Source organism: Perca fluviatilis, chromosome 4 (assembly GCF_010015445.1).
Source record: "Perca fluviatilis chromosome 4, GENO_Pfluv_1.0, whole genome shotgun sequence".
Lineage (NCBI taxonomy): Eukaryota > Metazoa > Chordata > Actinopteri > Perciformes > Percidae > Perca > Perca fluviatilis.
The window spans coordinates 18,818,813-18,844,930 of NC_053115.1; the positions used below are offsets into that span (position 1 = coordinate 18,818,813).

The following is a 26,118-nucleotide window of genomic DNA, read 5'->3' on the forward strand; positions in this document are numbered from 1 at the left end:
CACCGTGCTGATGAAGCCACAAAGGCCCGCTATGCTTTTCTTCCAGACCAAACCATGATACAAACATTTTTCAGATCTGCTCCCAGTGATCCACAGTCACAGGGTATTATGACCACCGAATATATAGTTACTGTAATACCAATCCATGTGATCCCTCCATTAGTGTTGATTTAATGTCCCGAAATACAATGCCTTAAGTATTATCTCGAGCCTTTAGATATCTCAGATTTCCCCTAATGACAAACTTTACTTGATGATGGAAAGCGTAACCTAAAGTGGCAGATTAGGGTTTCTTTAATCTATTTTACAACCAGGACCCCAAAATAGATAAATGTTTCCATTTGGCTTAAGTAGAAATACCTGAAGAATATTTGAGAAAATGCTACTACTTAGTATAATATTAGTGAAAGCAACAAAAGACCCCCATTTAGAACTGCAGTGTAAAAACCACTACTGTTTTTATATATGTGCTTTTGATTTGTGCAGCCATTCAGTTCCATGTTCAATAACATGCATATCATTCCACATATTCGTACTGTTTGAATAATCCTATTTCATGACGTTTAACTGTCTTAATCAGATCATTCTGTCAGCGAAGGTACAAGCAAGTCATTTGGAGCTTTTGCAAATTATAGACCAACATTCATAAGTGAAAGCGGGCCAAAGCAGTTTAGTGCACAAAACTTAAGTTGATGGCAAATCCAACTCCATCACACTATAAAAACATTCAATAAAACACACCTGTAATTCATTCAAATGGTTACTAGTTTATTCATTTATGAGATTTATAAGGAATAACCCATTTAAAGCATAAACCAAAACCCATGATGCATTTTGCTGTGTTTTGAGCATAGGCTGTAAATAACAGTCTATGGTTTTGAGTCAAGATGGTAGCCTGGAAACCACACGAATCTGCGAGCTCATGGTACATTTGCTCTGGCAGATATGTCTGGCTCCCATCCCATTCAGATAGATTTTCAGCTGGAAGGCGGACCAATCACAACCATTTGTCTCACATGGGGCAGGTTTAGGACGATGAGCGTCATGCTTGAACGTAGTTACCAAATGTAACTAGCATTCTCCATCCATCGCAACGCACCAAGCTCACAAAACTCAGATCAAACTGTCACACCAGGCGGTGCTGATCAAATACTGTAGGAATCAAGATTCTGTTACTGCATTGCATATTTCTTGCCTCAAATGTTTTCAGAAACACATTGTTGTGTACTGTTCAGAAATTATTACTAATACTACTGTACTATTTGAGAAGGTTTGTGACCAAGCAGCCATTTCTTTTCCTGCTTCATAACGGACCAAGCACCGCCCTAACCTGCATGTGTGGCTCAGAGCTACGTCCTTTCGTTGCTCTAAATGGCTGTAGGTCTATTCAGTTGGGTCTAGAGGCATTTTGGTCTGCGCCTGATGAAGATTGACATTCAGCTGCGCATTTGCAAATATATCTGGTGATGCCAGGCGAAATAATCTATGACCTGCTTCAAGAAAGTCATTTTGTTTAGTATTTTAAATATCCACACAGATATAGATGAAATTATTGTAACCTTTACAAATTATATATATAGCAACATAAATAGTGAGTAAAACAAAACTTTCTAGTCACTAATACAGTAGAGTAGACCTAGCCTGGCTCCGCCCTCCTACGTACTGTACTTCCGCTCAATTTTCAAATGAAATGTACGCGAGTCTGGTAGGACCAGGCTAGAGTAGACCAATAGTTGGATAGGAATTGAAAATCTTAAAGTTAATTTAATGGAAAACTTCAAACAGAAGTAATGAATTATTTTTACAGTGTGTGTTCATTGAGTGTTTGTTTTTTTACCATGCCATGCGACAGCTCCTTATACAGATGGCTTATTCGGTACCGCTTCACAATATGCATGTTTTTGATGCCACATTGCACCTCCATCTCAACGCCACTATTCTTGTGCCTGATACTCTTCCAACTTAAATCTGACATTCCTACAAACACATTAGTTATGTTGCTTTATGTCATTCAGCCCAAAATGCAAATAAAGGAGAACACATTTTTACTTGTTATGAGGGTATGGTAGATAAACATCACAGCGTAAACGCTGTGTTTATACTTTTATTAAGCGGTCAAAAATATAGACAGGAAAAATCTTTTGAATAGTCATAAAAATCCCCCTGGAATAGTTCTCTTTGCTTGACTAACCACTCATCCCTCATCCTCATCCTTTTGTCTCAGAGAACGTAGGCCGCTTAGTCACGCCTGCCAAAAAGCTGGAGGAAACAATTCGCCTGGCGGAGTTAGTCATAGAGGTCCTCCAGCAGAACCAGGAACACCATGCGGAGGTGAGTGAGAACCCTCTCCTCCTCTCCTCCTCAAAACACTTTCCCTCTATACTCTCACTCTTATCTCACTCCGCCCCTCAGCAGGGAGTTAGTCTTATCACCAGCCTTCTATAAATAAAGCTGCTTTCATCTATGGGTAACTAAAAAAATGAATTTAGGAGAGCTCTAATTGGTGTTCAACAGACCATGACTACATGGAATCAGAGCGCCGTGTTTAAGCAGAGACTGTAAATTATACATAAAATTATATAATGTTTGCAGTTCTTTCCTCTGTTTACAGCTCATTCTTCAGTGTTAAAATGTTACATAAGCCATTGAAAGCGTTGAAAAATCATAATATTTTATATAGTCAAGTATAAACAGGAGGCAGGAAAGTAAACAGAATGTAAACAGTAGGCAAGGACGTACAACCCCTGCATTCTCTTAAAATTGTAAAGGGTTCCTGTTGGCACAAAATAGCAAGTGGTGGAAGAAGTACTCAAATATTTTACATATATATATATATATATATATATATATATGCCGTCTGATACTGCACACAAGGCACTCACATGCACTAACATATGCGCACGGCCGGACCAGCTATCAAAACAAAGAACCAGAACAGAGAAGCTTGAATTACTACACGCACAGAGGCAGTGTGACTTCATTCTCTGCTCAGGACGCCATTACTCCACTATATCTTTACATAGCAAATATTTGTTTGCTGCTATATTAATGTTCTGAATGTCGAATACAGAACCTTTTTGGTAGAAGTACAGAATTAAAGATGCAGTAGGTAAGACTTATAAAACTAACTTTCTGTCATATTTGTTGAAACTGACCATATGTTTGAGTAGAACTACATCCAGGAGGCAATAAAAAAAAAATCTGGCTCCTCTGGCACCACCTACAGCCTGTATATACAATATGTACATGTACAGCCTGCGATTTGCAAACATCCACAGCTCCCTGTTCAGATCCTCCAATCAGGGCCAGGGGGAGTGTCTAACTGCGTGTCAATCACTGCTCATGCACACGCATTCATTCTCCCTTGTGGGGGGAGAGGCTTAGGAGACCATTTGGGCTTCAGCAGAAAGGGGGGAGGGACTGAGAAGTTGTTGATGTTCAAATTCTTTGGCTAAGTCCTGGATCTTCACAATCCTACCTACAGCACCTTTAAGTATCAAAAGTAAAAGGGCTTGTTCCAGAGAAAATAAGTGATATATCATTATATATATACATATATATATACACAGTATATTACATTATTAGATTGTTAATATCGATGCATCAATGAGAGAGAAGATAACATTACATTATTAATGGCAGAGTAAAGAAGATAAAACAAGGATATGATACACAAATATGTATTCCTTTTTTGGATGTATTTATTATTTTGCTTTTCTTTTGTGAAATTTTAGATCATTGTACCTTTTCAAAACCACCTGGGAAGTTTAGAGGGGAAGTTCAATCACATCTAAAACATTCTTTTTTGTAAGCAAGCAATGCAAGCTTTAAAGGACTAGTTTAATCTATAACAATGCATTGTTTTAAAAGCTTATCATATGTTTCATGTATGCAAAATCTTAATCTGAAAAGTAACTAGTAACTATAGCAGTCAGATAAATGTAATGTAAAAAGTTCAATATTTCTCTTTGAAATGCAGTAACTTCTAATTTTACTTCTAAAGTAGCATTTCCACCACTGAAAATAGTTTATTTATTGCATCATGTTTGCTGCTATAAACATTGAGCTGGTAGGAAAGCATGATGATCATGTTGTGTAGATCTGAAGGTGATCCAGTGTGATCTTAGAATATACAGATAAAGCAGATTTATTGTATCTCTCTGAATATGCTTGACAGGCGGCAGTCACAAGTTCTGGAGATCAATCGGTACAGTATTTTTATTTATTTTTCCTCTTCAGTCCCCATCACGACCCCCCTGTATGGCATGTGCGCCACTATGGCAAGAGGCACTTTTTCTAGGCAGAGAATGATCTCATAGATACTACAGCAATGGGTGGGTTTTTAGGCATAGGAGTGAGAGCAAACATGTTTATAAATGAAAAGGCACTGTAGCTTGCACAACATAATTGTGATCATAAAGCATGTTCATCGGGCCATAAAGAGGTTTCCTTTCTCTCCAAGCATGCTGAACCAGCAAATTTCCCAAAGTATGCTCCATGTGAACCTTTTGAAGTTTGATCCACCATAAACATTTGTTTCCCCTCCATCCAACTATTAATTTCACAGTCCGCACTTGTTCAAGCATTACTTCCCCAGCTTCTTCTCTTCCATCCCTATCTGCTGTCTATTCTTAGTTTAAAAACCCCTTTTAAGAGAAATGCCTCAAAAATACATTATTGTTCTGTACATCTTCCTGTGATCTCACTGTCATATGATTGGTGACTGTCCAAGCAGGGAAAAGAGGTATGTAGTAAAGTTGAATGAGAAACTCCCATAATGCTTTGTGCATGTCCAGTAGATGATGCCACCTCTCCTTCCCCCTCAGCATCAATACACTCCCTCAAGATTGATCCCTTGACACGGTTGCATTGTTAGCACTATAGTCTGTCTGGCTGAACATTGGGTCTTCCCTAGAGCTTTCAGGGTCCTGTATGTGTCCCTTAACCTCTATCAAAGGTTGGAGGCCACTCCGCCTGGCGACCTTTGAGCGTTTTCCCCTCCCTCACCTGTTGGAAACCTTTGCAGTCCTTCCCTTTAATGCCTCCCTCCCCCCCCGCCCCCCCATCCACAATGAGAGTATGTCTCCTTGAATGTGATGGAGAAGAGCTTTGTTTGCTGCCTGTTTCTCTAATACTAGAACTGTCAAGCATTTTTTTTATTTGGGGAATGGACAGGTAAGTAGACAGGTAAGTCAGGTTTGACTGCCATTGTGGTGGTGAAGCCAAATGGGAAAATAACAGAAAAATGTTAAAAGAAATAAAGCATGCGGCATAATTTGTAAAGACCGAGCTTAATTTATTAAACTTGGCAACATGTTAGTCTGAATGATAAGCAAATAAGCCAAGCCAAGACTGCCAGCAAAGCAACTACTGTACTCCTGCTGTCAAAGGACGAGGAAATCCTGACTGTGCTAGAAAACGGTCAGCTGAATCTCAGACTTACTTAACTAATTGGAACGAACAAACTCCAACACCAGAGATGCTGTGTGCTGCAGTCTTTGGTGTGCCTAGTTGAAGATGTGCATGAGTCACATTCGCATCTAGCGGGCTATGGGTTTGATAGTGATGTGAATGGTGGACCCCATCAGAGAGAAAAGCATGCATGGAGCTCAACATTTGCATGATAACCTACTGTGTGATTATTTTGCTTACATATACACTTCTTTACTTACAATGAATCCCACGTTTAAGTCCTAACCAATAAGATCAGTGAATTACATCTCTATGAGTATGCAATGGGAAACACAATCACACACACACACACACACACACACACACACATACGCCACAGTATCTGTCTGTTCTTTTTTTTGTAATAGAGATTACACAAACCAGATATAACGTGTGAAATAATGAGCTGAAGAGGTGCTGGTAGGTGGATTTTTTTCTAAACTCTGGTTTGAGCCAGGCAAGCGGTTTCCCCCGGTTTCCAGTGTTATGCTAAGCTAAGCTAACTGGCTTCATATTTTATGGGACAAACATGAGAGAATTATGGGACAAACATGAGAGAACTATCAATCTTCTCATCTAATTCATAGAAACAAAGCGAATAAGCATATTTCCCAAAATGTTGAACTTTTCCTTTGATATACATTAACAAACTTTGAGCATACACCCATTAAGTGGTATTTCCTTTTAAGACCCGTTGAGCTCCACTTGTGTGTATTATTCTCTCCTTCCTTGTCTTTTGTCTTTTGGCATCATCTCATCTCTTAACTGGAGCCTATGTTCACCTGTTTGCTTCGCCTCGTGCTGTGTTTCTAGGCGTTTGCATGGTGGACAGACCTCATGGTGGAACATGCAGAAAACTTCCTGGCCCTCTATGCCATCGACATGGATGCCGCTCTGGAGATCCAGTCCCCTGAGAGCTGGGACAGTTTCCCCCTGTTCCAGCTGCTCAACGACTTCCTCCGGACAGACTGTAAGCTCCTATATTTATTTTGTAGACACTTCAGGTGTATTTATGCTTTAACAAAGACACTAATGTCTTTCTGTCACTGTCCCTTTTTTTTTTTTTTTTTTTACACAGATCATCTGTGCAATGGAAAGTTCCACAAACACCTTCAGGATCTGTATGCTCCTCTGGTGGTTAGATATGTGGATCTGATGGAGTCCTCCATAGCACAGTCAATTCACAAGGGATTTGAGCGAGAGTCCTGGGAGCCTGTAAAGTAAGGAGCCTCTGTCTTTATAGCTAGGCTGTAGGATGGTTGGCGATGCAAGGCTTTTATATTCCGATGACAGACTGACTGCGCGGACGCTGAGAAATCTGGGAGAGCAGCTGTAATGTTCACACAGGCTTCCTGTAGGTTCACTTTTAAAGATTGAGACAAGAGTGGGCTGAATAACCTATTTTTCCTCTGAAAGAAATGGGTTATTTATTTTGAAAATAGTCTTTGACTAATGTATGTGTCTTAGCAATTTCTCTCCGACACATTGCGGTCAGGGCAACACCTAATATCTCTGTTTTGTTTTGTGAACTAACCTTCATAACGTGTGCTTTGACATGTTGCCAGAAATAAAAGGGCCTCCAATATGTTATGTTGCTGTTATAATTTATTTGTTGTGGCGTTCACAGTTTTGCATTTTTTATTGCAAAGATTATATTTAAGATTTATTAAGGTTTTGGTCTTTATTTGTGTTTATTCTTTTCAGTATTAAGTTGCTTCTCCCTCTCACTGCATTTAATATAGTATACGTGTGCATCCTAAGCCATCTTTACTCTGTAGGTCTTTGTATAACATGCGTCTTTGACTATTACTGTCAGTCTTGTTTATGTGTGCAACTGTATGCTCCTGTCTTCACCTAATTTCAGATTTTACGTTACTTTTATAATGAGTGTTACATGGCTTTCTGCAGCTCCCACACCACTGTTATGGATTCTTTTTTTCTTTTTGTCTGTCTTTTCTGCAGGAGTTTAACAAGTAATCTGCCCAATGTGAATCTACCAAATGTGAACCTCCAAATTCCCAAAGTACCAAATCTGCCAGTGCCAGTAGCAGGACTATCAGTTAACCTTCCACAAATGCCTAGCTTTTCTACCCCGTCATGGATGGCTGCTATATATGACTCTGAGTGTGTATTCAACTAGTTTACTTTAGAAATATTAAGCAAGCAGAGACTGCCTTGGTATGAAGATGCCCTCAGCCAAAGATCATTCAAAAATTAAACAAAAATAAATTAAAAATATTAAAAAAAAAATCTTCTGTATGACTGTATGAGATGAATTTCACTATGTTGTGAAATATGATGTCTCTTCTGTAAATACTAAATGATGATGTCCATGTTCATGCCAAGGGCACTCTAAGAGGTGTTAGAGTAGATGGGGTTCTGCTTTCTAAAATGAGAAATGCTCTCATTTGCATCAACATGCATGCCATTGAGCTGAGGTGTGGAGATACAGGCCAAAACAATATGCATAGGTCAATGTAATACATCGCTCCAAGGCTATTTTGAAACATTTGTAAGTCAAGATCTCCGTTCTACAAGAAATGTAATTACCCAGCGTTGTTGTCCACAGACATTTGCTTTAGTGATTTTTAGTGCACTGTAGACCGTACATGGCCTTAGATTCATCTCTGACCTTGACCACCTACTAGTAGTCTGATTGGGAAAGAAGATAATGGTTTGGATTGGAGATGATAGCACGAAGAGGCTGGGCGGCTGGTGTTCAGACATCTTCCTCTCCGTTTTATCACCTCCCCTCCCGACTCCACATTTTTCCTGCAGCACTTTCCCAATGAGCTCTACTCAGGATGCCCTAAAAGGTCTGCATGGTTTGTTTAGTAATTCTTCCAGGGATCCCATCAGCCTGGGGACATGGATGTTGAGAGAGGGCCTGTGATGAATTTGGAGATTTCTTGGTGTGGAAACAGCCCCAGCCCCTGAATGCCATTTTACATGCCCTCCCTCACTCCTCCATTCCCTACTCCTTTGTCTTGACACAGTGTGATAAGCTGCTGTATCTGCAGTGACTTTACCTGCATGTTGGCCACTTCACATCCCTATCAATAATCATACTCTACAGCATGGTTATTGAATTGTTACAGTAAATCCTGCTCACTCCTTTTCACCCATACACTGACTGTTCAGAAACACTTGAATTGAGACAGACATTTGGACGAACCAGTCAGTATATGGTCGGAGTATAATTTGGCTGTGTTTAGGTGTGGGGGAACAGCATCCTCCTCTGCACCTGCCACAACACCCCCCTGACCCCTTCTCTCCAACAGGGTGACCTTTGTCTTCTGACCTGTGTGTGTGTGTGTGTGTGTGTGTGTGTGTGTGTTTGGGTCAATGACAGTAATGGCTCCGGGACGTCGGAGGACCTCTTTTGGAAGCTAGACGCCCTCCAGACTTTCATCAGGGACCTGCACTGGCCTGAGGAGGAGTTTGCCAAACACCTCGAGAGTCGCATCCAGCTCATGTCGAGCAACATGATCGAGAACTGCGTCAAGCGGTGCGTTATATGTTCATGCATGAGAAGAAGACAGACTGACTGAAACAGAAATACTTAGAGGCACCAAATGCTGAGAATGAACTCTTTACTGAATATTTTATATTATATTGCATATACAGTAAATATTTAACTTGCATTGCAGCACAAGGATGGCATTTGAGTCCAAGCTGACAAAGAGCAGCAAGTCCACAGATTTCCGCATTTCTCCACCATTATGCACCATGTTCAACGTGATGGTGGATGCCAAGGACCAATCAGCTAAATTGTGCGCAATGGAGATGGGCCAAGAGGTAAAAACTTTACCTGGGACAGTGACTTAGTGTTGATAAATGACAAGTTAGTTAGTCTATTTAGTTTTTTATTTGAAAAAAGAAAAGGATCTGTTGAATTTATGTTTTGTTAAAACTTCTCTTTTTTGCAGAAACAGTACCACACCCAAATAGACGAGCTGATTGAGGAAAGTGTGAAAGACATGATCCAGCTTCTGGTTGCAAAGGTGTGACTATATATCAACTGTGACATGTATTATTTATTTATTTATTATTAGTTATTACAAGTTAGGATTTTATAGAGATTGTGATCTCAGTCTGTCTGCGGGTCGGTCCAGCATTTTGGTCCTGACTGAAGTATATTTGATGGAGTGCCATGAATTTTGTCATGAGAGAGTATGAATCCCAATGATAATTTTTTGCTTATTCTGTGAAACATCTCCACATCTACTGGACTTGGCACTAAACTGTACAGACATTCATGGCAGATGATGAATCCTCTTACTTTTCATGAAAAGGTTGCCATGAAACGTGCTACACACATTTACGTCCCTCTCAGGATGAATTGTAATCACTTTGGTGATCTCCACCTTTTCATCTAGTGCCATTAGGTCAAAATTTCAATTTTTCCAATACTTTGGTTAATGACTAAATATCTGCTACTACTGACATTCCTATCAGCCTCAGCTGTAGTTTTGATTTATTGCTAATTAGCAAATGCTAACTTAAAGATGTGAATATGGGAGAGACATTATACCTGCTCAACATCAGCTGTATAGCACTGCAATTGTGAGCATGTTAGCATACTGACGTTAGCAGTGCTGCTATCATGGCTGTGGACTCTTACCCTTGTTAAATTGTTGATGAATCCGGTTCCTTCTGTCGTTTCTTCAGTTTGTTGCCATTCTGGAGAGCGTGTTGGCTAAGATTTCCAGATATGATGAAGGCACTCTCTTCTCTTCATTCCTCTCATTCACGGTGAGATGAAGCTCCCTGCCTTATTGACCTTAGGGCTGGTTATCGAACCATAATACTTTTTGGATATTGACCGAAATGTGTCCGTTGAGTATTTTAGCTGGCATTAAGTGCTTCCTCAGTATTGTTCTGTTCTGTACTTTTTTGTTTGATCCCGTCTTTATTTTTCAAATATTAAAAATTTTATTTTCAAAAAGGGATTTGTAGAAAAACATATTTATCCGTGAAAGTAAGCTATTGTAAAAGTATTGCTTTGGAATCAAAACTCAGATATCATATCTGCACTAGTATTGAAACATGTAAAAAGATAGCCAGCCCTAATGATATTAATAGTAATTAAAATGTTCTTATATAAACAGCCTGTTTGACAATTTTGTTCTGATTTTAGGTGAAAGCTGCCTCTAAATATGTGGATGTACCTGTAAGTGCAATAACACCCAACCTCCCTGTGTGCTCATGAGCTTGTGTGTATTTACCTGATATAGTTGAACAAGTTACTTTGTTTTCAACATCAAGAGTGTTTCTTTCCTGCAGATTACAGTAAAAGGCTAGTGTTTGCTTATTCCTCTCAAAAACAGAGCCCCGACCCTGTTGTGTTTTTGTTTTACAGAAACCTGGAATGGACGTGGCCGATGGCTATGTGACCTTTGTGCGCCACTCTCAGGATATCCTTCGTGATAAGGTCAATGAGGAGGTGTATATAGAAAGGTTATTTGATGTAAGTAAGATGCCGTCTCCTCCTCACAAGAAGGGAGGGGCCTTCCAAAATGTGGCAAAACAACAGGGCAGAGAGGGATAAGTCCCATTTTGAGAGCAGGAAATGTATTTCAGCCTGGCAGAAGAGGCTTTTCTGATCCTCTATCCCTCTTGACTTATTTCTTTCTTTCTTTCTTTCTGTCTCTCTTCTCTCTGAACCTTAGCTGCTGCCCTCTGCATTCTGGTGTGCGTTGCCACAGTGCTTTTGGGCCTTTGTGTATTAAAAAAAGGAAACTTTTATTTACAAAGAGTCCATAAAAGCATCCTCAAAAAGGATTATCGGAAGCAGTGCTCTCTGGAAAGAACAGAACTATCCATAGTGATCACATACCAGCACACCAACTTATGTATATATATATATTCTTTTTTCTTTTTTAGCTCACCACTGTGCTTTGAGATACTTTCCACGTAAAGCATGTCAGCCTCCTTAATAAATGACACTCAGCCCTCTTGGCCTCAGTCCAAGTGGACCACCCATGCATGTTTCTCTATGATCTGAAAATGCTTGGTGAAGGATGCACTGCTGGAAGGGCCAGGGTGACATAATGATGTCAAACTCTGAGGCTGACATGTCGTATACCCTTGGTCTGTTAGAGCAGTGGTTCCCAACCTGTGGGTCAAGACCCCACTAAGAGGTCACAAGATAAATATGAAGGGTCATGAAATGATTTACATGATATGAAAAGAAGAAGAAAAACATTTCTGCTACAGTAATAAACATTTACATTCTAAACAATTAATCATTGTGTGAAAATGTCATTTTTCAAGCACAAAAGTTCTAGCTTCTCTCCTGGGAGAATTTGCTGCTGAATTTCCTGGTGCAACAGCCTGGAGGACTCTAAAATGAAGCAGTTTGAGAACAAAACATCACTCTAGTTGAATACTTCACAGTAGAACACATAGAAATATACATATATATAAATATATATATGGGGGGTTATGAGTAGGCATGACATGGCTATAAAAGGTTGGGAACCAGTGTGTTAGAGGGTAAAGAGAGCACTGTCTTACAAAAACATAATCCTAATGGGATACATTGACAGTAATGTGTCTTCCATGTGTGATTCGAACGACACATAATGCTGTGATGTGTGTGCTTCATGTCATTCAGAAACTATTTGTTCAGACCTGTGTCTCTACAGGTGTGTGACGGCTTTGTGTGTTTGACAGATTCTCAGTTTTGTGAGGCAGTGACGTGAAGTTTTTATGTCAGGGAGATACTCAGAAATCTCCCTTTGGTTTTATATTTTTGTGTTTAGCTATAGAAGCCGGTTGTGTCAGATAAATATGATTTTTGTTTTTTGTTTCGGAGTGAGGAGTGATGGTGATGTGAAGTGGGTCTGCGTTTTCCACACTAGCTCCCCTGTCTCCGTCTGTGTTGTCCGTTTTACTAGTGTGGAGTTTTTCCCCTCGTGTCCTCTGTGTGGCCCCAAAGTGCAGTGAAATCCTACTCAGCACTGTCATGTTAAATTCTTCTGAAGATTTCTCAAGCTGTGAATGTTTTCGTTTTTAGCATTTTAAACTATACTTCAGTTCAAGGATGTCTATGTTTTTCGCTTTCATTTAAATGCATTTCAATCCATCCATTTGCATGCATGTGAAAAACAGTTCATAGATGTTGCAAAGGCTCTACTTTATCTCTCTTTCTTTCACTAATTAATTTCAATCCTTTTTATCTCCTCTTTTCTGATTAACACCATTCCTGCTGCCTCCTCTATTCAAAAAGTGGCACTTATCTCTAGTGTTGCGTTGCGTTGTTTTATCACATTATGTTGGTTGGCATGATTTTAGAGTCAAATAATCTTCCTGTGTACATCTTCTAGCATGACCCTCCTCTTCAGAGCTCTGCCTCATTTGCACATACAGCAGTCGTCCTTAGCACGTACTCTGCCACCCACCCACCTGCGAGGTCTGCATGCACTGCACGCTCAACTCGACTGTGAAGTGGACAGGCATCTGCATATACGGCCTCGAGTTCAAACCTTTCAACCATTCACCTAATCTTAATCTTCCAATAAAACTAAACCTCACCAACCAAACAAATTAAATCCTCCCACTTCTGTCTGGCCGAAGAAACCCTTTTTCTGCGTTCCTGCCTACTCACATGTTTAAAGTTGACTTCTTTTTCTTGAAATTGGAGGTGTGACAGCTGTTTCTATAATATATAGGGTGCTGTTCTCTTGTAACTTTAAACTTTAAAGAGTCCAGAAAACTGCCACCCAAAGCAATGTAGACAAAAAGGTACAAGAAAATAGCACCGCTGCTCCCTGCCTGCAAACCATTTACTCACTCTCATTTTATTTTTATTTTGCTAATGAACTTGTGTAGTTTTCTATCTTCAGTTTAGGAGCTTGGAGTTTCTACTTGAATAAATTATAAATAAAGGCTAAGTAATTGCCTTTAATAATTGAAGGGCCCATGCAGCTTTTACAAAATATTGACTCAGAGAACATTTCACTATTTCAAAAGGTAATTACAGTTCGAGACAGATAAATCTGTCAATGCTTTATGACTTCCCTCGGTTTTATTATTTTCTTTAAGTAGCAGTAGTATCAGTGCTCTGAGTATTTCTTCTAATTGCTCTTTTTAGCTCTTCAGAGTGCTAGAAATGCAGTTTGTGTGGATGTCACACTCGCCGTGTGCCTGTGTGTGTGTGTGTGTGTGTGTGTGTGTGTGTGTGTGTGGTGTGTGTGTGTGTGTGTGTGTGTGTGTGTGTGTGTGTGTGTGTTGTGTGTGTGTGTGTGTGTGTGTGTGTGTGTGTGTTTGTGTGTTGGCCACATCTACTGAAACAAACAGTGAGGCCCAAATTCAAGAAAATCTTTAATTTAGTAGATATCATTTAATTAGATTACATTTTTCATTACGGTCAAATTTTAATTGGACCAATTTCCATATTTAATTCCTAAATATCTCAGTGAATAGGTAATGCTGAGAGTATAGATATGTTCAATGAATGTAAAGGCCCTGAAAACCTTTTTTTTACCAATCAGCTTACTATGAGTGATGCAGACCTACATTAAAGAAACGGTTTGACATTTTGAGAAATATGCTTATTCACTTTGTTGTTAGATGAGAAGATACATACCACTCTTATGTCTCTCTGCTCAATATGAAGCTTGAACCAGGAGACGGAGATGCTAAGCTTAGCACAAAGACTGGAAATAGCTATCCTGACTACCAGCACCTTTTAAAGCTCACTAATTAACGCGCTATATCTTGTTTCTTTAATTTGTTTGAGAGCGTAAAAATAATAATTCAACATTTAATGCTATTTATATGGCACAGTATTTCAAGGCCAGGCAGTTACTTCCTGGAGTTTCTTCCTTTAAGTTTGTATGAATTAATAAAATATAACTCTGTATAAAAAGCTATATGTTAATTAATGAGCTTTAGAGGTGCCGGTAGGCGGATAGAGGACAGAGCCAGGCTAGCTGTTTCCTCCTTTTTCCAGTCTGTACGCTAAGCTAAGCAAAAGACATGAGAGGGTTGTTGATCTCTTCATTTAACCCTCAATAAGAAAGTGAATGAGTGTATTTTCCAAAATAACTGACTATTCCCCTTACTCAAAATTTTCTGCCAAACTTAGAACAAAATAAATTTGTGAGAACAGTCATACAGAAAGCAATTTAGCTTAGTTTTAAAAAATACCTAAGGATGTGTTTTTTTCCCAAGTTATAGAGGAATTTTTATTTTAAAACCAAGTTTTCAGGGGCTTTAACAGCACTAGATAAAGACAGAAGGCAAACATAGTAAAGCACTTTTTATTTCCTAAATTTGAAAAGTATGATCAAAAGAAACAGTTAAAACAATCTTGTTTTACTGTAGTTTGTAATTCTTTTTAGCTAATAAGATTTGTTTATTTTGAATATGACTTCCTTCTCACATTTATGCAGCCTGTTAACTTGCATTGATTGCTGACTCATGAAATGCAGGGATGTCTGTCTCATGAAGTCGGACTCAACATTAATCCTCTCTAACTGGTGTATATACTGTACACATGGGCGAAATGAAATGTAACTCACATGTAATAAAGCTGCGATCTGGTTTTATTGAAGTGATGCTTGAATACACACACAGGGGTGTTTGAAAGTTAATGTTATTGTCAGACACGTGTACGTGTTGAGTTGTAGTTCTTTATGTGTGTCGTAAAGGTTAGTTTTATGTCATGATGTCTTGAGTATGTGTGTGAGTGTGTGTTTTGCTGGAGAGTGTTGTGTTTATGTGTTTCAGCAATGGTACACTGCCACCATGAACCTGCTGGGGACCTGGCTCACTGAACGCATGGATCAGCAGCTCCACGTCTACCAGCTAAAGATCCTCATCAGGATTACAAAGGTAAGACAGGAAACACCTGTCAGGGGGATCAAACACCCAGTTTTTTTTTTTGTGCCCACGCTGTGCTGATGTATCTCTGTCCTCCTGTAGAAAAAGTACCGGGACTTTCGCCTGCAGGGTGTCCTCGATTCCACCCTGAACAGTAAGATGTACGACACGGTGCGCAACAGGCTGACCGTGGAGGAGGCCACTGCTTCAGTGAGGGAAGGAGGCATGCAGGGCATCTCCATGAAGGACAGCGACGAGGAGGATGAAGAGGACGACTAGAGCCCATACACTGACACTCCAACCCTCACCCCCTTTCACACTTTTGACTTTAGCCTGGTTACCGATGCATGTACCAACTCAGATAGCCACTCTAGGACCTCTTTGTCAGCTCGAAATGCCTATGAAGGAACTATTAAATATAAAAATAGTACTTATACTGAGGAAATCTAAATAAAAATGTTGAAAAATAACCATGATTGGCAGATTAGCTGTGTCATGATAAAGATAGCACCTATCTTTGATTCATCCATTTCTAAATTCATTTCTATGTGTTACTAAGCAATATGGAGAACCATTTGTTTGACAATGTTGAGTGAGATAAATAGGTGTGTCCCTGTCCAATGCAATCCTATATGGCGCTTATTTGTCGTATTCTACATTCATTAATGGTACATTGTCGTGATGATGAGTGTGGACCCTTTTTTCTTTGTCTTGTCTGTTTTTAAGTGAATGCCAACTGCTTCAAACTGAAAATAAACCTCTGTATTTGTTTACGGCTGTTGCAGATACACTGTTGTCTACTCACTGTTATTAACATTAACAACAGTAAGTCCAGACCTGCATTTTTATCATGTGTCGATGCTATGTGATCTTATCTCAATTACTAATTTGACACGATTCAACAGGAATCATGAACTTCAACGAGTGGTTATTCTAGAGATGCAATATTCTCATAGCTCCATTTTGATAACTTGGGAGATTCTATTTTTATTTTAACATTAAAAGGCCTTGAAACAGGTTCTATTTTAATTGAGTTGCACTTTTACAGAGAAAAGAGCAAAATAGTTTTTTTTATTAAAAAAAAAAAAGTTGGTCTGTCCTTGTTCTGTAATTGTGTAGAATGAGATGTCTGGCATTTGTTTGGGTCTCACTGTTGTTTTGTATATATTATATAAATATATATATAAATATAAAATGCTGTACATTGCATTCTGAGCCATCGCTGCATGCCTGTGGGTTCCCACCCTCCCCAAACGCTTTCTGTTTTCTGTGTGAATTAGCTGGTGGATTTGTTCTTGCGTTTGCCTTATGAAAGCCAACAGTTGTAATATGCAAGAGCTGTGGCCTCTAAATAAAAATTACTGTACATGTGCATCTGCTGTCATGTTTACTAGCTGCATGTCCACCTGAGACACAAGTATAGACACACTGAACTGTACTGGAACAGTTTGGCAATTGTGGAAATTAACTAAGTACACTTACTCAAGTAGCCTACTGTAGCTACTTCAGGTATTAAAGTGATGGTTTGGAGTAATTTCACCCTAGGGTCCTTTGCACCATGACCTCGAGCCAAACACCCCCCCAGAAGCTTTTTTCACCTGGGTCGAACATTGGGAGAGTTAGTGTAGAATAGCGTTATCAGCTGAATAGCTTAGCGCAGGGGCTAATGGACCCATGTTTGTATCTCGTAAGTTACCCCACTAATAATGCCCGAAATGATACCAAACGTCTACAGTAGGAAAAATAGGTTATGTACTCATAAAACGATGGATTGGAAAGTTTGTAAGTACACCAGAAGTTTATGAACACTGCTCTCTGTTGCTGCTGCTGCTGCTGCTGCTGCTATCTGCAGTTAGACGAGTGCGTAGGGCCGTCTACAAATTTCTACACCGAAAAGAGATACAACAAAAATATTTATTAATTTAATGATTAAATAAGGTAATGTCTCCAAACTTATCTCAATTATTACTTGTCTCCTGCTAGTTATACTACAGCACTTAGTTAAAACAAAAAAAAAAGTTAAATTAAAAAATATTTTTGTTGCATCTCTTTTCGGTGTTGTAATTTGTAGACGGCCCTAAGCACTTGTCTTACAGCAGCAACAACAACAGCAGAGAGCAGAAGCCAGCGGGCAAGTGTTATTTACATAAACTTCTGGTGTACTTACAAACTTTCCAATCCATCGTTTTATGAGTGCATAACCTATATTCACTAGTGTAGACGTTTTGTATCATTTCGGGCATTATTAGTGGTGTAACTTACGAGATAAACATGGGTCCGTTAGCCCCTGCGCTAAGCTATTCAGCGGCTAACGCTACTCTACGCTAACTCTCCCAATGTTCGACCCAGGTGAAAAAAGCTTCTGGGGGGGTGCTTGGCTCGAGGTCATGGTGCAAAGGACCCTAGGGTTAAATTACTCATCACTTTAAGGTTCCTCTCAGAATCATTTCAGTCAAAATTGAACACAAAGACATAATACATAAAAGCTGCTTAGAAATCAGAGAAAATGACATTCCCTATAACTACAGAACTTGCCTGAGATTCATTATGTTTTTACGTTTTCTTCAGTATCAAAGAAATGAACATGTTGCTTATATGCTTTTCATGCCATCAGTTTTTTCAGGGAAAACTCTTTCATCGGTAGTTGCATGTTATACAAGGATGCTGTGCACCCAAACCCAAACTTTATTTCATGAATAGCAATACAATATAGCTATTAAATACCACTATTACACTACAATATGGTATATGACAGCATCATAGAAGTATATGGCTATGATTCTATCATATAAACATGTGATTTGATGGACAAAACCATTTGATTATTTGAGTTACAAAATAAACTTCACTACCAACCTGGCGGAAATGCACTGAGGCTAACACACTGGATCCCTGGACTGTTGAACAAATATCAGGAAATATCTGGTTTAAATATCAGCATGGACCTCAGAGGGGCAGATATGACTGTGGGGGATTTTGCTGTGGAGATTAAGATAATAAATTTCCCACAAAAGTACAATCTGTAACAGGGCTATTATACAAACCAAATCTTTGTATGAAAATATAAACTTCTATGATCACAAAGATTACATTAAAGTCAAAGACATTTGTTTTTTGAAGTAAATGTGTGCAGCCACTCAACGAGCGTAGAAATAAACAGAAAGGGCGTTGGCATTCATACAAAAGAAAAACCTTAACAGTTGCTGCAAAGAAAAGTTTTGTTGCAGAGCTAAGTTATCAGCAATTGGACTTTTCTCCAAATGTTGGAGAGCTTTCACTGAATTTAGCAAACTCCCCTTTGTCAGAGAAGTGGGTGTTCACAGAAAAAATAGGTATTCATTAGAGTATGAGAATGCACATAAATCAATCAAGAGAGAGGAATGATCAGGGTTGAAAGGGCTTATAATTAAAAGTCACAAAATAGTTCCGAGACAGAATATCAGCCCACATAAAATATATTTTACGGTTTAAAATCTTGTACCCTGAGGCTGGAACCGAAACATGCTTAACTCTTGTTCAGTTCACACCTCTGACACAATAATCTGCACTGCAAGATTAAACAATTTTGATTTTAAATTCTAGTTGATTAAATACATCTCAGGACAAAACCACTTACATGTTGCAAACTGGAACCACATCTTTGGTTACAAAAAAAGGCATCCCCCGACCCTAACAAGCAACTACAGTGCCAATCAGAAAGTATTCACCTCCTTTATAACTTTTCAAGTTTTATTTATTTAAAACTTTGAATCACAGTAGATGTAATTAGGATTTTTTTTTACACCGATCAAAAGAAAAAGACATGATTGAGTAAACGGAGTAGATGTAAAATAAAAAAAATTAAAAACCGCTGACACATTCATCACTTCACTAGAAGTTATAAATCATCACTGGTGCAGACACTTTTTGACTGGTTGAAAGAAGATGAACTGTGTGTAATCATTGAGTGACAAGTTATATTAGGTTGAATATACCTGGATCCAACAGATAATCAATTTCCTGGGAAAGACTAAAAATAATCAGGGGAAGGACATAAGAACATTTCCAAGGCACTGGATAACCCTAATACGATTATAAAAATTGGAGTATGGCACAGCTCTAAAAATCATCCTCAACAACTGAGTGGGTTGAGAAGACAAGCAAGGGCACTAGTGAGACCATAAAGAGCTCTCACTAGTGTAAGCCAAACACGGCACATCTGCAGAAACACACTGTCCTCGTCATAAGGCCTGGTGAGGATACTTCTCTGCAACACGCCCATTCAAGGCTTGTAAAGGTAGAGTGTAAAACAAATAGAGTAAAATAGAAAGAAATCCTGGAGCAAACTCCAGTTCTCCATGTGAGAGAACTACAATATTAATTTTTTTTATCAAACCAATGACCCCAAATATAAAGCCACAGCTACACAGTAATATCTTTAAAAGAACAATGTTAATGTCCTGGAGTGGCCCGGGTCAGAGTCTAAGACCTTAATTCAGTCCAGAACTAGTGGCAGAACTTAAAATTTTGCTGTTCACTCACAGTCCTCATTAAACTGACACGCATGACATACAATAACAAACATGTCCAGATGTGCAAAGCTATCCACATACTCACTGTAAATGTTGCCAGAAGGTGAATAGTTGTGCAGTCAATTTTGGGGGTTTTCTATTTGTAATGAATTTATATGAATTTGTAGACTTTTGTTTTCACTTTAACATTAAAGTAGTTTCTTCTATTGATCAGTGACAATGATAAATCATAATTACATCCACTGTGATTTAATGTAAAACAATAAAAAACGAAAATTTGCATGGGGTGAATACTTTTTGTTGACATATAGTCATGACATGTAGTCACTACAGATGCCCGTTATATGTGTTAACGGTTGAGCCTTGACAGTTGAGTTTAGAGAAGCTGAAAAAAAAATATGAAAAAAAATGGAGCTTTGTAGATTATTCATGACAATCTCAAAAAATATGAATCTACACCAAGGCCCACTGTACACATAGGCAAAAATCCCCGTAAAAAGCAATACATGTTCACATTAGATGTAACACACTTTAACAAAATAAGCCATAAGTACATTATACAAGACAGCAGTGAGATATTTGGACAATATATGAATATTAAGCAGGTAAATAGTCTCTTAACATGGGATAAAGAGCTTCACTCAGGTGGAGCGGAACCTCAAAACAGTTTGTTTGATCGTGATGACAAAGTGACATAATGCGTGCTGGGCTACGTTGTGATGTGATGTTGTTGTTTTGAGACTTTTTTTGGAAGTGGATCGCTTTAACTCATCCTGGTCTTCATGCTTCTCTCAATGCAGTCCAAAGATCCCGGTTTGTGTCGTGATGCCAGGATTTAACTGTGAAACGTCTTCACTCACTGGATTTAGGCAGTAACACTGATAGTATAGTGCAAACTGGACAGAGCTGCTTTTTCCTCACATCAACTTAAACAGGTGCAAATGCTCAGCAGGATAACATTTAAGACGAGAAATAAAGGACAAAAACATAAATATCAAAAAACCTTTATCAGTATAAAAAGTAATAAGGTTATTCATGTAATCAATAGTCTGGCAAAAAAAGGCCTCAGAAAACTTCGAGTTTTTACAAATTAAGTGCCTGTGACAGCGTCCTCAGACAAGCGACTCCATGCTCTCTGCAGGGTCCGACTCGTCTGCAATCACCACCAACCCATTAGTGTCCATGTGCATGGGGCTCAGGCCACACTCTCTGTTACTGACCAGGCTGAGCATGGCTTTGTAAAGGTACTGGTACTGCTCCTGTGCACATAAACACAAACACACGACAAATTAACATTACAAATCACAGTCTGTAAGGTGCTACAGAACGATGTCAGATCATGACATTTCTTTAAAAACTGCATTAATCAATATTTTTGATACAAACATTGAATGAAATGACTGATGTGGAAGCTGTAGCCGCTTGTAGTGATGGCCCCAACTCTGCACTCTGGATTTGCCTCTTTTAGCTCATTGTTTTGGTTTTACACCCCACTCAATTATTGCATGGCTTGACAAATCTCATAGACCTCCATTAGACAACTGTCGGAAAAAACTACTACCTGCCCAGCACTTAATGGAAGAAAAACATAGTGTAGCATTTAACAGCTAAAGCCCCAGATTATCCTGATATTATAGTCAGGAGTTGTGGAAACCAAAAACTGAGCTGAATATTGGACTTACTTTTAAGAGCTGACAAAAAAACGGGACTCCAGATGAATGCTACCATTGCTCTGTGTCTGCTGGATAAAAGGTTGGTTGGTATGTCAGCCATAACAACGTAAGCTAGTGTTGGGGGTTGCTGTGTATATGTTGTGTTTTTCTGCCCGCTAGTGATAAGAAATTGACCAATGCAGCCTTAAATGGTGCAGAAAGCAGCATTCATTGAATGTGGGTGCAGCAGAACAAGCTGTGAACACAACATTCACATATTACCACCTAATGAAGTTGATATGGGGAACATGCTAACTAACAATTGCCTATTTGAACTTCCAGCAGATCTGGAGCAACATTAGCATTCATTTGTGTCCACCTGACAATGCCTTTCATCTCTGTTTGAACTCCACCAACTCCTGAGTAACAAATTAGTCTCTTTAGCTACTAAATGTTCCACTATATTCAGCAGCTAGTTGCTGACTGAGTCTGTCTGCCGGTATTTTAATTTTATGTTTCACTGTTCCCAGTTGTTAAAATGCTAACCCCAAATCCCTTGTGTTTGTATTTGACAAAAAAAAGAAGAACTTACTATATCAGTGAAGACTCCTGGCCTCATGATATTGATCATCTTAGCCACCTGATAGATGTCGACGACCCCCTCGTTCTCCAGCTGCTGGGACAGTGTGGTGAGGGCACAGAGCATGCCTGCTGACACGGCTCCATACCTGTGTGGAAATGTTCAAAATCAGCTCTGTGGGAAAACTGCTTGTCTAAACGGTCCTCATGTTCAGGTGGTCTTAAACAATGTTACATCACACCTCCTAAATCCTTAGTTCAACTCCATCACACATGTTTTCTTGTCTGTAGTTTGTGTTACGATCCCTTCTTCATTAACTAACTGCAGACTGTAAAGTTATTGCCATAATATCTTCGCAACCCAACAAGTAACTGCCAATAAGGTACACTACAGTATATGAAAGGATAGAATGTGTGAGGTGAGCAACTACTTCCATACAGGTTTTTATAGCAATTAGCATCCCATCACATTAGCATCTGGTGTAAATAGCTGGGGAGACAGAATGGCCTGTTATTTAGGCTGCGATACATTTAGGCTGTGACACATTTAGATACAGATTTAAGTAATTGAGGGATGAAGTGTGATTGATTATCAGGACCTTCAGTGATGGAGACTATTCAATTAGCTGATGTTTTCACTAAAAGCAGCTGTGGTGCTAAAGGCACAGACGTCTGTGGGAAAGACATCAGCTGGGAACAGTTGTGGACGTTGTTATGGTTGCCTGGTTACTTAGAGATTTCAAAGTGGTACTTTTGTTTATCTTGGAAGTTGCCTGCAGATTCTCAGTGGCTTGTTTTCCATCCTACGAGTGCCAACACTTCAGTTTAACAAGGCCAACTCAAAAGGTACTGTAATTAAACATCTCAGGATTCTGTTGCCACTTCTGAACCCTTCAAAAATACAGATCCAGGTGCAGCGTTGAAAACAGTAAGCAAGACTGACAATGTGGGACAAAAATCAAATGGATATTAATTTTAAGAGTCCTGGGCTGTGTCTCAAACCGCCTACTTGCACACTTCAAACACTTAGTTTTAAGTATATAGTGTAGATAACGCAAAAAGTCAGTGCACTGAAAGTACCCGGATGACCCCCTAAAAAAAAGTCAAAAAGTTCAGTGTAGGAACGATTGACAACTCGCACTAAACGGGCGCCATCTTGACTACAAAGCGGAAGGGAACCCTTGACTGGCAGGTGATTGGACGAACGCGTCACGTGGGTCTGGCTGCTCGAGAATTTCAAACGGCGGCTCGGACGGAATACGATCTTGTATTTTATAGTATAGTTCACCAAAACGTGTTTCTGAAAACATTTTAAGCGAGAAATAGGCCATACAGTTGCTGAATCTGTCTTCATTTTAGATCGCCAAAGGTCAGTTTAAAAGATTTTCGTCAGATTTTGAGAGGCGGCGAGCCGAGCCGGCAGCTCCTCATTTGTATACAGGTTGCGGGCTGGAAAATCGCATTCACGTGTGTTGCGTTCTTCACGTTCATCCCACTCGTCATTTCCAGTAAGTGTTTTAACATAAGTGTTCATTTTGGGACAATACTAACCAACCAAAGTGGGCAGTAAGGGGTCAGTGCACATTAGCAGTGAACTGACGGAAGAATGCGGAATAAGACAGAGCCCTGGACTAGTCTATGACTGGATCTTCGGTACAAGTGAACGTTCCCTTGCGCTGACAGAAGACAACATAGATTTAAACACGTAAAACATGAAACATACTCATCGTGCACGATGGTGGGCCCATCTCGAGTCATAGCCTCCTCCTTGATGACACTGATGAGCTCGAAGGTGCTGCTGAGAGGAGCATCGGGGTTGGGCCATTTAGGGCACTGAAAATGTCTCACCTCCAGAACATAGTCATCCTGTCACACACAGGAGAGGAGTGTCACTCGCATACACATACGACAGAAATAATACGATGCTTGTTCTGGTTTGTACACATCGAGTCATTGCAATCAAACACCGCAGTGTAATCCGCTGCATGTCACAGCTACTGTATGCTAATGCCACTCAGCTCTATGCTGCCGTGTCTCCTGATTACACTGGACCAATTGACTCACTTTTTAACTGCATTTTAGATATTAAGGCCTAGATGTCACAGAACAAGAACAAACAGGACAAAACAGAGGTGCTTATTATTGGTTCAAAGGCTCAGAGAGAGAAATTTAAATCAAAACTATGGTAGGACTCAACCCAAGGCAAGAAGCAAAAAATCTAAGAGTTAGGCCATTTCAGAGAGACCAATGCACGTTATATTACTAGCAGTTAGACTATTTAAAAATTCTGTTGCAAGAGTGCTGACTAAGACCAGAATGAGAGCACACATTATTCCTATTTAAGAATCTTTACACTGGTTACGTTATAGTTTTTGTATTGATTTAAAAAATATTTTTATAGTTAATAAGGCGTCGCACCAGACTACATCTCACAAATGCTTTTTAGTTTACGAACCAGGAAAGCATCACAGATCTTCCAGCTCTTCTCTTTTAGTCGTTTCACAAAGCACAACAAAAACTTTTAGTGATGCCACTACGCACCGAGATGTTGGAAACAGCCTGCCGCAGGATCTGAGAGGAGCTGGAAATATTGAAAAAAACCTAAAAACCTTTCCTTTTCAGTCTGGCTTTCACGTAATGTCCTATAACTTTATGTTTTTAGTGTTTATACTTATTTTTGTGTCTTATAATTTCTATGGCTTTATATATATATATATATATATATATATATATATATATATATATATATATATATATATATATAAAGTTAAGTTAGTAAGGATAAAAAAACTGTAACTTACTGTAAACTGCTGTTTTTCAATCAATGTACAGCACTTTGAATTCAATCTTGTTATGTTTAAAAGGTGATATATAAATAAAGCTTGATTGATTAAATGATGATGTTCTGTCTGCACACCCTACCGAGCACCACCCCTCGTCTAAACCAAACAGAGCATTTCCAGTAAGTGAGAACGCACCTGACATATTCAATCTCCTGTTGCGTGCTACATGTGTGAAAGGGAAACTCCGGACTATGGCCTGACCTGATTCCTCGGACATTGAGTTGATATGTGAAAACAGCTCGATACGCTAAATGTGACAAAGCAGAGCTCCCGGTACCTGTGTGGCCTCTAGGATGAAGTCGTGGATGATGATCTGCTCCTCATTGGAGAGGCACAGCCTGTCCTTACTGATAAGTGTGACAGTGAAGGCGATGCAGTTCATGGCCTCCTCCCGACTCGGCCAATAAACAAATTCATCCTCAGCCTGCAGAGAAGCAACAGCAATTCCAACAAGGTATATTACAGGTACCTTTTATTCGTCAAACTCTATCGCTAATTCCTTGTTTTATTGGTTTAGCTGTCATTATGCTTTCCGTCTGCATGTAGGGTTAAGGTTGATTTTGCAGTAAATTAGACATTGTGGATCTACTGTAAAGGGCACATAAAACAAAACCTAAAGACCACAAGAACATAATTGTGTTTCAGGGTAACTTACCAGGCCTTGGTTGTCAGGCAACATGACAATAATTTGAGCGTTATGGTCCCAAATCATCCTCCAGAAGTCTGTTGTGGTGTGGGGTAAAGGATGCTGGGTAACGATGAACTCATTACTCCTGAAGTAACCCTGAGGTGACAGATGTCAACTGTTAGCCTTTCTAAAGCTCAGATCACTCATACTGATGTATGACTTTGAAAGCTGACAGACTACTGATCTTTCTAAGAAATTGTCATCAATAACTGTCAGACCTGTCAATAACATTCTTGAAAAAAACAACAACACAGTGAGCAAGGATATATCACACTATACCATTACGTAGGATGCATTAATGTAATCTGTTCCTTTCATTCCAGGCAGAGTGGTGAGTCCGACCCTTGCTCGCTCCGCTGAAAAGAGGCAGAGAGATAGAAAAACACACTTTAAATCACAAACCCAGGCCTCTATAATATCACACTGGCTGATAATGCACACATGTATTACCAGTCCTTGCTGTTGCTATAGCAACAATTACATCCATTTTCCCTGCCAGGGTGCAGGGAATGCATATACAGATTAATTATAGGATTATGGAAATAGATTCTAATTTTGGAATA

The 26,118-nt window shown here is 39.3% G+C and overlaps 2 protein-coding genes across 17 annotated transcripts in view; one reads left to right on the forward strand and one right to left on the reverse strand.

Annotated features, from left to right (window-relative positions):
* Positions 1-16,656, forward strand: part of cadpsb (Ca2+-dependent activator protein for secretion b) — a 63,903-nt gene extending 47,247 nt beyond the window's left edge. For 6 of the 13 annotated variants that reach the window (XM_039796871.1, XM_039796870.1, XM_039796877.1 and 3 more), the window contains 14 exons: positions 2,225-2,331; positions 4,178-4,207; positions 4,736-4,744; positions 6,265-6,421; positions 6,530-6,671; positions 7,414-7,575; positions 8,804-8,959; positions 9,102-9,249; positions 9,381-9,455; positions 10,123-10,206; positions 10,592-10,624; positions 10,814-10,921; positions 15,190-15,294; positions 15,385-15,561. In XM_039796871.1, the coding sequence (XP_039652805.1) occupies positions 2,225-2,331; positions 4,178-4,207; positions 4,736-4,744; positions 6,265-6,421; positions 6,530-6,671; positions 7,414-7,575; positions 8,804-8,959; positions 9,102-9,249; positions 9,381-9,455; positions 10,123-10,206; positions 10,592-10,624; positions 10,814-10,921; positions 15,190-15,294; positions 15,385-15,561 (1,493 nt within the window). Of the gene's footprint in view, positions 1-2,224; positions 2,332-4,177; positions 4,208-4,735; positions 4,745-6,264; positions 6,422-6,529; positions 6,672-7,413; positions 7,576-8,803; positions 8,960-9,101; positions 9,250-9,380; positions 9,456-10,122; positions 10,207-10,591; positions 10,625-10,813; positions 10,922-15,189; positions 15,295-15,384 lie in introns of all 13 variants that reach the window. The other 7 variants (XM_039796874.1, XM_039796875.1, XM_039796879.1 and 4 more) reach the window with 4 other exon arrangements.
* Positions 16,657-17,926: 1,270 nt separating this feature from the next.
* Positions 17,927-26,118, reverse strand: part of ca16b (carbonic anhydrase XVI b) — a 113,901-nt gene continuing 105,709 nt past the window's right edge. For all 4 annotated transcript variants that reach the window (XM_039797294.1, XM_039797295.1, XM_039797296.1 and 1 more), the window contains 6 exons: positions 25,835-25,911; positions 25,523-25,651; positions 25,145-25,291; positions 23,748-23,890; positions 22,038-22,173; positions 17,927-21,052 (listed from right to left, as the gene is read on the reverse strand). In XM_039797294.1, coding sequence (XP_039653228.1) covers positions 20,906-21,052; positions 22,038-22,173; positions 23,748-23,890; positions 25,145-25,291; positions 25,523-25,651; positions 25,835-25,911 — 779 coding nt within the window. In that variant the 3' untranslated portion in view covers positions 17,927-20,905. The remainder of the gene's footprint in view (positions 21,053-22,037; positions 22,174-23,747; positions 23,891-25,144; positions 25,292-25,522; positions 25,652-25,834; positions 25,912-26,118) is intronic.